This window comes from Microchirus variegatus (assembly GCF_963457635.1).
Source record: "Microchirus variegatus genome assembly, chromosome: 2".
NCBI lineage: Eukaryota > Metazoa > Chordata > Actinopteri > Pleuronectiformes > Soleidae > Microchirus > Microchirus variegatus.
In genome coordinates, this window is record NC_139803.1 from 29128656 (window position 1) to 29141172 (window position 12517).

The window sequence follows — 12517 nt, forward strand, 5'->3', positions numbered from 1 at the left end:
AATTATACACACGCCTTATTCTGCGTGTGCATGTGTGTGTGTGTGAGAGGCAGATAATATCAATGACTGACATGAAGTCCATACAAGTCTCTTTGCTCCAGTAGCATAAGCACTGAGCATAAGCACAGATCATTATTAGGAAGTTTGCGTTTCACCACAGTCACAGTAAATGCAGTGTTGTGTACATTAGTCAGTTCCATAGCCTAAAGAAAATCCCACCTGCACTTTATTATAAATGTATTTGTAATTAATTTTATGAAAGTATTAAATAGTGTATAAATGTATCAGCCACACTTACAGTAAGTAGACATATCCTCTACTGGCTGTAAGGTTGTTCCTATCCAAACAAACATTATTTTATACAATAAGTAAGTGATTCACCATATATGCAGAATCAAATATCTTTTTTAACTCACATAACAGTGAGAGTAATGACATCTGATCATAAATGCAAAATACTTCAAGTGTATAATTGTGTGTAATGGCATATTTTTCAACTGGATTACAATATAGGGAATAAAGACATGTACATTTACAATGGATAATAAAATATATAAATAATAAAATAGATGTAATGATTGTGTTTGAGTCCTTCATGTATTTATACATTTTCCACTTAAACTGGGCTTAAAGTAATCGGCAGATTAAACGGCAGCATCCAATATGTGCATCCCTGATCCCCTCCAGCATCAAGAGACCAAAACCTGTGTATGACATGGAAATGAAGGGGAGAGTGAAAAATGATACTGGAAAAGTATTAACATGTTAAAGCTTAGCTCCACACCTCTGCTGCCTTCTCTCACTCTCATTAGCAAACATTTCACACCTGTGGGATCTTTGTGTCCACCACCATCACCGGAGTCAAAGACCTCCTGTCCTGGATTATCTTGCTAAGTGCTCTCACTCATACACATGTAAGGCAGTTTCTCTCCAGCATGGGAAGAGTTAACAGTTCTACACCTGTCCTATCAGACACCTGTTTCTCAGCTCTCAGCCAATCAGAGGAGAGAGGGAAAGTGTGCAGGCATGAAATAAATCTGGGCTCCACTCAGAGGGAATCACAACACTTGACTCATCTGTGTGTCACTGCTCTTCTTGACTAGACTGACAGAGAGAACCACAGAGAAGAAACAGTGAGGAGCTGAACTTAAAGGAATCTATTCCAGCTCACTCGGACTGGAGACATGACCAAAGAGACTGAGTAAGTACTGCAGGGAATATTCTCTTCTTTTTCTGCTCCATTTGGATTATTATTCTCCTCACGTGTCCTCTTCATTGGCTCAGGTAAAATGTTTGTTTAAAGTTAGATCTCAGTCTGGGAGAGATCCCCCCCTCCCCTTGGTTGTTGCAATGAGACCCCCATGTGAAAGCTCCCAGTTTTTAAAAAGGGGATGTTTTGCAGGGGAAAACTGATAGGTATGGGTTTAACACACACACACATCTCAGTGGTTCTGTTTTCGGCTTGTGTTGTCACTCACCTCGAGGCCACAGAGCACAAAAGGAGACCGGGAAATAAGAATCTCCTCTCGAGGTGTTGGACACAGACAGAGGGCAATGGCAGCATGTAATGCATTGAATTACAGAATGGCGAAACCCAAGACTCAAGCCCCCCTCCTTCAATCCTGTGTCTGCATGAAAACATCTGCACTTTTACTGGTTTTAGGGAGAAATGGAGAGTGACTAATGGTGTCGCACTCAGGTTTTTTTTTCTGAGTGTGAGAAGCAGAAACAGGTGCATCTCACAGCAGGTGTATGAGTGTGTAATGTGACAGACATATATACGCTAAAGTTAAAAGGTTAAAATATGTATTTGTGTTTGGATGCATCCCATGCTCCTCATTAATCCCTGTGAGAAACCCCTGGATTCCTCTTTAGGCTTTTTTCCTGCCTCTGTCAGCAGATGTAATGAAGTGTTTATCCAGAGCAAACTCACTGTTTGATCATTAGCTACTTCAGACAAACTCAAAAAGGAAGTTTCTTGCAGTAGACGCAGGATATTGACAATCCAGAGTCTCACCAAACAAACCCAATCCTCCCAATCCCTGGCTTTATTTATTGACTTGTTTTCAAGTGATATCTAAAACCAGAGCTCACCACAGTGGGGTTTCTGTGTATTTAGTAGTAGAGATCTATGCAAATAAGAGCGCTAATACTACACTGAGGAATGTAGTTTACTCTGCCTTCACAATAAACAGCAGGTATGTGTGCGTGAATGTGGGTTGGTGGGTGGCCCTTGGTCTTTTTCTCAAAGTTTTTGACACCACTTCTCCTCAGGGATGTTACTCAGCTTTGTGGTTTTGCAATCGAAACCCTCGGTGCTCGGGGGCAAGTATGTACAGTGCTCCGAGGCTCGGCTGCTGCTGCAGCTCGCTCTTGCATTGTCCCTGTCTGTGTCAAACATGAACATAAAACACTTTCCTACTGTGCCACAGGATTCATTATGTCTGTATTTTTTTTTTGTATTGTATCATCGGTCTAATCTTTGGCTCTTTTCTCTTCCGTGCAGGACTCTGGGACTGGTTTTTCAGAGCGAGAATTTCAACTACAACCATTACTCAAACTACAACATGGACTCGTGGTCCTACCTGGAGAGTCCCGTCCCTGAGCTGAACCACTCCAAACCCAGACTCCACCCAGGGGACGACCTGGCAGCGTTAACCATGCTCTATGAACAGTGCAAGGTAGAATTTTTGCCAATGAGAAAACCAGAGTCAATTATACAAAATATCTATATATAAATCATAAATACATCAATCATAAATCACCTTTTAATTACGCTTTGATGTTTTTCCAGAACCAGAAAGAGCAGAAGATTTCTGCCTGCAGCCGTGGCAGCAACAAGATAACAGAAAGGTTAGAGTTCATCTCTTCACATATGAAGACTATCAATGTTGTCAGTGTTTTACAAAACGCCCAAAATATACATTATAGACATAGATCATTAGAAAATAATGATTTCCAGCATTTTTCTTCTGTTATCACTAGATTTAATGTATTAAAGTGAGTCAATGACAGTGAAAGAGAAAGGCAGGGCTGTGGGAGGTCATTAACAGGTGTGTGGGTAATCCTAAAGTCAAACACAGTCAGAGGAATCATTGTCCTTCCATCCATCTATCCTCTCTCTACCATTATCTCTGGCTCGCTTCAAGTGTTTCACAACAAGGGGAACAGACGCTTGTTGTCCACCCATTACTGAGCTCCTTATTCCTGCTACTACTTCCTAGGTGGGTGAGAAATGGCCATAGCTGGGGCGCAGTGTTGTCCCCTCAAATATCTTGAACAGAGAAACTCAAACACAGAGAAGAAAAAAGCTGGATTAAGAGACAAATAGTTCCCGCCCAGGCTCAAACTCAGTCTTTCTGTGTGTGCTGAGAGCTGAGACTGTCTGCTGGCTTCTGTTTTATTTAGACACACACTTTATGGTTGTTTCTTCACAGTGGAGACTCACTGAATCATGCTGACCTCATATGATGATCTCATTAATCACCTTTCTCTTTCCCCTCCGACAGGAATTCAACCAATGAGCTTGTGTCGCTAGAAGCGTCCGCCAACGTCATGAAGATCCTGTCAGAGAACATCCCCACTCATCCTCAGGATGTTCTGGGATCCAAGCAGAACCTCTCCATGCCCATCTCTGTGCCCACCACCTCAGACACTTACACCACCCTGACCAGTGTGGTGGCCGACACTTACGACAAACAGGAGCTCAATATCATCTTTGACTCGCTGCTGCAGAAGTGGCCAGAGCCGGGTGCTTTCCCCGACCCCAGCAATGAGGTAACTTTCATGTTTGAAAGCTGAACCCTAACTCCTGTGCATCATCCAAGTCAATCTTTGTGTTATTAACACATATCTTTGTGTGAATATCAGGCTCTTCCTTACAGCGATCCCTTCCCTGAGGACACATCCAGCCCCGTCTACTCCGGCTCATACACCGGCTCTCCCACTGAGAGGTTCAGGAGTGAGTTCCAGTTCTCCCTGGGAGCTCCTCTAGCATCTGCTTACAAGTCCAGTGAACTGCCCATGGTTTACCTGAACAAGGGACAGTTCTACCCCATCACTCTGCAGGGGGTGGACAGCAGTGCCTGCCTCACTACCAACAAAGTCAAAGTGAGTCACAGTCACATACTCTGAACTGTGTTTTTGTCTTTTGCTGCATAATTACGTTACGTAAATAAAGAATTTGTGAAGAATTTTCCTTTAGGGGTTTTTGCAGTCTCACAAATCCAAAAATGCTTTGCATTCTACCAAGCCAAGCCTTCCTATTTATTTGTCCCACCCTTGCAGCCAGCTCCTCTGTGACTAATTCCCCACAGGCACCCTCTCACTGGGGTGGTAGCATTAAATTGACAGCATTTAAGTGTCCTGCCCTGTGTCATTTATTCGTACAGTGGTATAAAGAGGCCAGAGCTCAGCTCAGCTCAGCCCACAGTGAGTGAACAAAAGAGGAGTGGACAAGGAAGGGGGTGAAGGTGTGGTGTGGTTAAAGGGTTAGCATAGGCGACAACCGTTTTCTTTGTCAAGTGAATCAGAGGATAAGAAAACACACAAACACACACCAGCTCACGGCAAATAAGTGATGACAACGTGAAGAGAAAAGGGGGATTTGGAGTGATGAATGAAACACGGCAGCCGAAGAGTCAAACTCGGTTAGACAAGTGCACCTAATTCTCTGCTTTTCTCTCGCTTTTCCTTCTCCTCTGCAGACAGTGGTCATGGCTGTGTTTGAGAACGACAAGAGCCCAGAAATGCAGCTCCGCTTTTGGAATCACTGGCATGCACGGCAACCAACTGTCAAGCAGAGGGTCATTGACATTGGTATGTTTAACATTTCCACATTTATAGAATCATGATATTTAGATCACCATTCATATCTGAGCAGAAACCCCAAGAGTCAAATTTTAAACATTTTTTTTTTTCTTATATAGCAGACTACAAAGAAGTGTTCAGCGGCATCAGTGACATAGAAGAGGTGGCTTTCAACGCTCTCTCCTTTGTGTGGAACCCCAGTGAAGAAGCCAAGGTAAATACACCTTCCTATCACACACATGAGTGAACGGCAGGAGGAGGTGGAGGAGAGAGAGGGAGTGGCTGAGGAGGGAGGGGAGTAATCCTGGATACGTGTTTAGCCACAAGGCTCCTTTCACCACTGTGGGCAAGAGCCACAATGGCTTATGCAAGCTTTGCTGCATCCCAAAGGCAGCGGGGTGGTGCCACCAAACCTGCTGCAAGGAATGGCATTAAATACATAGACCACAGAATATTTAGCTCTAACTGAGAGGAAGTATGAAGGAAGAACTATGTTTTCCATCTAAAGCTTCAAAAACATGCCACCAGCTTCCACATTTGTTTTCATTGGCATTGGTCTCCACAAACCTGTCATTATCACATTATGTATTTCAACACATCAGGACACATCAGGTGTCTTCTCTGATTTAACCTCCACTCTTGCCGTGTTTCATTCTTCAGGTTTACATTGGCATCAACTCTCTGAGCACAGACTTCTCCGCTCAGAAGGGAGTGAAAGGTTTGCCTCTGAACCTCCAAATCGACACGTATGACTTCAGCTCAGGAACCAACCAGCTCATCCACAGAGCTGCGTGTCAGGTCAAGATCTTCTGTGATAAGGTACGTCGCTGTCTTCATTTCACTTACACATTTAAATTTAGCTTCTTTGAGTCATCTTTTTTAAACCATGTTCATGTGTGTGTCGTCTTCAGGGTGCTGAGAGGAAGATGCGTGATGAGGAGAGGAAAAGAAGCAAGAGGAGGGGAAAGAACATTAATGATATGAACAGTGAGTGTTGTTTTAAATCAAATAAATAATGGTATCCATCCAAGAGTTCATTCTAATATTGGCCTCCCTGCTTTTTTTCCAGCCAAGTCTTTAGTGAGCAGCTCCATGAGCAGTGACTGCACCCTCTTCCAGAGTCTGGACGACCACATAACCCAGCCCGTCCTCTTCATCCCAGAAACGCACCTCTCCAGTTTACAGCGCATGGTAAGAGCCCCTCTCACTTCATTACTCCTGCCTTCTACTCTCTTCCCTCCTCTCTCCATGTTCCTGCAGGCTACAGGACAGGCACGAGAGAGACAGGGAAAAAAAACGGTGGGAAAGTATGTAGTGGGCTGGGAAAGAGGTGGAGGGGACGGTGTCAGTGAAAGTGATGTGAAGCCCCGACTTACTAATTGGAGTCGAAACCAGGCACCAGTACAAGCCGCTACAGCTACAGACACTGAGATTGAGCCATAGGGGCTCACACGAAAACACACACACACCTGGTGCAGCAGCGCGCTGACACCTGACATTCAGTATGCACCACCCTCATGTCCTCGGCTTCTCTCTATAACACAGAGGGGAGTGTGCTGTTCAGACAGGCCAACGTTCCCACACTACATATATATGTATGTGTGAGACAATGATTTAACAATTCTTTTAATATAATAAGTGGAACAAAAGAAGGATGTGCTGGAATGAAATCATAGGTTGCTCAACAACCAGGTGGAAAAAAAAGTCTGTGATTGTCCAGTTTGATAAAGCAGAGGACAGTCCTATCTCTGTCTCTCTATCAGTGTCCATTCTTACGTGGGTCTGTTGTGGTTATGGGAAAATGCAGTCTTCTGATAACATTCCTTTATGAAGCTGTTATGCACAGATAATGCTGGAAAGTGGGACATTAAGCAACGTCAGTGGGGTTGTCTCTAATCAGATCTTCTCTCTGTCTGTCTCTCTTTCTCTCTCTAGGCCGCTCCCATGGACGAGACTGAGAGGTAAACACAAGACACAGTCAATGTCTTTCTGTCACATTATATTAGATTATTTTAAGTAGGAGCTCATTGGCTGCTTTTCTATAACATGAACATTTATGTTGCGTTTCTAGGAGTTCAATGAAGAGGTTGTACCCTGACAGAGAGCAGAACTGCTCCCCACCAACGAAGCAAGCTCGCAGAGAAGATTCAAAGAGAGGTAGAGGGAACACTCTGTTCACAATCATCAATAATGAGCCAGTGAGGCTTTGTCATCTGAATGTTTCTTTAATGTTATTTTCTCTCCTTGTGTTAGTTCTGTTGTATGTTAGGACAAATGCTGAGGAAGTGTTTGACGCGCTCATGCTCAGCTCGCCAACAGTGTCAGGCCTCAGAGAAGCTGTAAGTGTCATTGATTCTCACACATTGACTGTATGTTATGTATGTCTCATGTGTATCGTCTGTCTGTCAGCATGCTAACTGTCATCTTATGTTCTGTCCTCAGATTTCAGAAAAGTATTGTGTGCAAAAAGACACCATTGGGAAAATCTACAAGAAATGCAAGAGAGGGTGAGTGTCAGTGTTTTTATATCAAATGTAACACACGCACACACACACACACACACACACACACACACACACACACACACACAACTGTCACCTCACACACAAAGGTCAGAATAGTTCATTATTTATACTGGAAAAACACAAAAGTGGCTATTGTACAACTGGCTTTAGACAAAGTTTTATTAAAGCGCACATTCGACACAGACAATGTGCATAAATTCAGGGCTTAGGTTGTGTTTTTAATCTCATCCTCCTTTAAGGAAGCTGATGTTGACAAACCGGCTGGGTCGCTTGCTTGGCTTGACTTGGCCTGATGGAATTTGTTAATTGCAGCTCCTCCAAAAATAAAGAAAGGTGACTGAAGGAGGAAGAAAACATTTCTTCAGTTCTGCGGATGAGTCACGGGGCGATCACTGTTACTGAGGTGTCTTCATAACACTGGTTTCATTGGGACATCACAGATGTCGAAAGACAAGAACTGCAGTCACTGATGATTAGTCAACCACTGACAAAGTTCACATGAGTTCTCACCTAAAACCAATCCAAAGCACTGGGATGATTCACTGATTCAGTGCTGTAGAGAAGTCACCACGTTTGATTTTCTTTAAGGTGTTAGATAAGATCATTCTCATGATTGTTAGCATGCTCTCATTTTCTGACAAGTGCCTCCTCACAGAGGCTGCAAACAGCTTCAGGTGATTTCTCTGCTGCTCGCCTGGAGCTATCGCTGCATCGGGAGCAGCTAAGCTAACAGGTTGGGTTACATTCCCCTCGTGGGTCCCTCCCTCCTCTCTGTTGCTCTTGTCTTTAATCAGTCCCATCCCTGCAGGCAGAATGCGTGCAGTTAGTTCAGACATTAAAGGCGTACAGGTTAGTGTGAGTGCTGGGAAGGAGAGTGACCTGATTTACTGCTCACACTGATGCAGGAGGTATTCTCTGAGAAGCTTCCTTTAAAATAAATGATGATCCCTTACAGGAAAGCTGGTGATTGACATCACAGTCTGTAGAAAACAGGTTGTCCAAATTCCTGTGCACCACTAATGTGTATATATATCTATATGTTTATTCTTTTCTTCAGGATTTTTGTCAACATGGACGACAACATCATTCAACACTACACCAACCAGTCGGCCTTCCTCATCGAGATGTCCGAGGTGGTCGCCGGTCAGTTCCAGGTCACCCTCATTGAAGTATGAGACCACGTCAGCCACTCCATGATTGAAGGATGAAGAAAAAAAGGGAGAACACAGCTGCAGAACCATCTTTTAAAGCACTGCCCAATCAGAGACAATGTAAGCTGTGATCTGCCCGAAAAACACCAAAGACAGAAGTGGATCAAGGAGAGGATTTCAGATGTCAAACCTGCCCCACTTCTTTAGATTTTAATATTGTAATGTAAGAGCATTTATGATGAGCTCCCTGTACATATAGAATGTAAATAGATTTTAATATGACAGTGTTTTATGAACTCGCCATATGCATTTTGAAATCCATTTTTTTCCAATAATTGCTATGTATTTCAATTGTCTTGATGTTTATTTTACAGATCCCTGTGCATGATTCATGTGCAGTGTATTTTCAGCATGTTCACAGGTCGCTCTTCCTGCTGCTTTCAGTGTACTCATCATTTCTTCTGCAAGAGCCAATGGTGCATTTTCCTCACCCCAGATACCGCTCATAATGATTTTCACTGCCAAAAGTATCTTCCTCGTTAGGCTCCTGTTAGTTTCACGACTAAAACTTCAGCATTCAGAACCTAAAGTCACACATTTCTACCCATAAAACCACACATGAGTTAGTGTTGACCGACATTTAGCCCAGAGCTGTGGGCATTTGCTGACTGTATGGTAACAGATTAGATCTCTGTCACAGGACTTTCATAGTATGTGTGTGTGTGTTTGTGTGTGTGTGTTCAAGTAGTAGGATTTTTTTTTTTTCTCCTTGTACGTTTACGCATCATTTCAAAGCGAACATGTATCCCTGTAATATTTCATTATTATCCCATGGCAATTCTGGTTGTATTAGTCAAATCTTGCCCCCTTTTTTTAAAATAAAATAAAGAAAATTCACAGTAAGCCTCTGTAGACTCTTGAGTTTTTATGATGTGTGACATTATCTGATTGTAAAATTGATCCATGCACTCCACGGCTGCTGCCTGGACCATTTATTAATGAAACAAACAGATTATAGTGATGAGAGTGTCTGTGTCTGTGTGTGTGTGTGTGCAGGCTGTTAAAATGAGCCTTTTCAAGTGAAGTGCATATTAGAAACAGCTGAAATAACTGATTGTTCTGTTCTCTTTACGGCACGAGGGAGCAATTGGTTCTCCCTCTCTCTCTGCATGTGTGTGTGTGAATCATACGTAGACACTCACTTATGTTTTGGTCCTGCATGCCCCAAAATAGGCAGCACATGCACATCAGAGTGCTGGCATACACAGAGGAGCTTGTTGCTTCTCCCTATTTGGTTCTGCTGCTGACATGAGGCACTCTGTCCTCACTCTGTCCTGGACATAACACAGTCCTCCCTCTGCAAGTCAACGACACACACACACACACACACAGAAAGTGAGAGACAGAGAAGCAGGCAGCGAGGAGAGAACAGGGCAGAGACGCGAGCACAAACACAAACAGAGACATCAAGACAGAGAAAATGAGATGGCAGAGATAGGCGAGGAGACTGCTGAAGTGCAGATAGAAGAGGAGGAGGAGGAGGAAAGAGCAAGAAAAATGGAGACGTGTTTGCACCATTTGCTGCCAGAGTGATAAAAAAAAAAACCCATGTTAAGCATTGAGACAGGAGCAGAGCCAGAGGCAGCCACAGATCTGCAGTGAGAAGAAACACACAAGCCCTCATTAATGGTGAGTAGTTTGTGTGGGCATATGTGTGTGTGCGTGTGTGAGAGAGAAAGTGTTGAGCCTATTCATGCTCTTTCAATATGTTGATCATTTTTAATTCACAGGCAGCCTCGTCAGGGCTGCACCTCTCTTCTCTTGCAGATGCTCCAGCGTCTTCATTCATGCCATTTCTGCATCCACACAAACCCTGAGAAGTCTTTGCATTTACAGCTTATCATTGCTGTGACAGGTGCAGCGTTTGATGTCGATCCAAGTCCGATGAGGAAGCAGTTGTTGTTTGTTCTTTACCCCACTGTAAGTGCAGTTCTGTTGTGGCTTAAATGTAATATTTAAAAATAACATATTTGAAATTACACAAACACAAACATGTGTAAATAGCTCATATATGAAAGGTGAGACTTTCAATCCATCACAGACAGAGACACAGGCGTCTGGACATGGAAGTCTTCTCTGGTTTATTCCCAGGTGATTTCTGTGTCTGCAGTGATATTTTCAGAGATAATCTCACATCATTATTGTGAGTCATATAAGCTGATATGTTATAATATATGGATGCTTGTGCGTGTGCATGAGTCACATCACACAGGTAGTGGTCTTCGACACTGACACTGACACTGACACTGACACACACTCACTGTAACCGGACTCTCTCTGCAGTATAGAAGCTCCAGACATCATCTGAATTCCTCCAAGGTCGTCTGTGGCCATCACACATCATCAGTATGCCATCCTGTTTTGGGCACACAAGGTTGTTCGCATTTCATACAGAAGGGAGTAGAAGAAGGGGATAAATAAAGCCACACACACACACACACACAGCTTATTGTGTCAAGACATGCTACGCGATGGTATCCTAGCAACAGAGACCAGCATCCAGATTTCAGGCTTTTTCTGTCCTGCACAGGAGCAGTGGAGTCGAGGCAGAGCCAGTGCTCGTCTCTGCTCCTCTTCTCACCTGCGTCTGTCTCCATGTCTCCATGTCTTTAGTGTGATCCACCCATTTTTAAGCCCTTTTTTTTTTAATCTATTTTCTATTTCACTTAGACATCAGACTGAATAATCTCCAGCTCCAGGAGGCAGGAGAGATTCAACGAAGAGGTAATGATGAACTTTTCTCAGCCTTAAATTCTTATTTGCTGTTGCTAATATTTGATATTTGCATGTTTTCAGGACATTGATATGTTTTCTGTTTGCTTGCAGACAGTCGATTCAGCAGTGTCAGTGCCACATGAGACAATGGTGACTGGACTTTCCTTCATCATCACAGTTGTGTTGTTGTCTCTTTTTCTTCGGCAGACGAAACGCGCCTCACTCCTTTTGTGAAGGAGGAGCAGCTGCGGTTGTTTCAGTGGATCAGGAGAAACAGTGGAATGCTCACTGAGCACAGCTTCAGTTTTGCAGAGCGTTAAAAAGCAGGGCTGCGATGCACACTCCAGCCTCCATGGTGATGGGGATCGTCTTCTCCCCGTTGGGACTGGTCCTCGTCTTCACCGCCGCCATCACTCCTCAGTGGAGGGAGGGACAGACACGACTGGGGACGACAGGGCTGGGCTCGCTCCTGCGGCCGGGAGTCAAAGGTCAAAGGATGGGGTCGAAGTCAGTGGAGGCTCTGCTGTTAGTGCGCTCTGATGGACTGTGGGAGAGCTGCCTGCAGGTGGAGCACTCTGAGCTGAAGCAGTGCTGGTCTGTGTCAGGTCCGTACCAGAGAGACCCACGGGTTCGTCAAGCACAAGGTTTGATCCTGACCTCCTTGTTCCTGTGTGGCACTGGGATAGTGCTGGCCTGTATTGGCGTCCGATGCTGGACAGATCTTCCTCTGAGAGGAGTGGCAGCCACAGGTGGACTCCTGGTGGTGTTGTCCGGGCTGCTGAGCCTCACTGCCCTCGGCGTGTACACTCACAACCTGGAGAGACTGGGGATGGCAAGTCCAGGTCAAGGTGGCGTCCACAACCACAGGTTCCCTCACCTCAGCCTGCATCCAGCCGGCTCGCTGTACTTCGGCTGGCTGGGTTCGTGTCTGCAGGTGCTGGGAGGGGGGGCCCTGCTGTTCGGCTTCAAAAGACCAACATGCCTGAGCTGCCCGTCCTGCCCGGACCTCCCTCTCTGTCTCCAGTGTCCTTCATGTCCACGGATCACCAACAAGCGGGACACAGATATGTATGATGTCACCTACTAGAGACTTTAAATGGAAATGGACGTCGTCTTATGGTCTGAAAAGAAAGACAGAAAGAAAATGTGCCAACGTCACATGATTTATAACATTAGTCAACATTTTTGTAAAGGATGTCCCCGTCCGTCCATCGTCTCACGCTTTGTCCTCCACATGAGGGTCACAGTCTGCAACCA

The 12517-nt window shown here is 44.4% G+C and overlaps 2 protein-coding genes across 2 annotated transcripts; both read left to right on the forward strand.

Moving 5' to 3' along the window:
* Nucleotides 1-1184: 1184 nt before the first annotated feature.
* grhl3 (grainyhead-like transcription factor 3) lies at nt 1185-8509 on the forward strand (the record flags this gene model as incomplete). Its single annotated transcript, XM_083906305.1, has 15 exons — nt 1185-1201; nt 2507-2681; nt 2795-2859; nt 3510-3777; nt 3871-4110; nt 4707-4818; nt 4929-5023; nt 5470-5628; nt 5721-5796; nt 5879-6000; nt 6745-6770; nt 6881-6966; nt 7063-7148; nt 7252-7316; nt 8392-8509. 15 exons carry the CDS (start codon nt 1185-1187, stop codon nt 8507-8509), a joined length of 1710 nt encoding a protein of 569 aa, XP_083762431.1.
* A 3085-nt stretch (nt 8510-11594) lies between these two features.
* cldn23l (claudin 23-like) lies at nt 11595-12347 on the forward strand (the record flags this gene model as incomplete). Its single annotated transcript, XM_083906316.1, has 1 exon — nt 11595-12347. One exon carries the CDS (start codon nt 11595-11597, stop codon nt 12345-12347), a length of 753 nt encoding a protein of 250 aa, XP_083762442.1.
* Between the last annotated feature and the right edge of the window lie 170 nt (nt 12348-12517).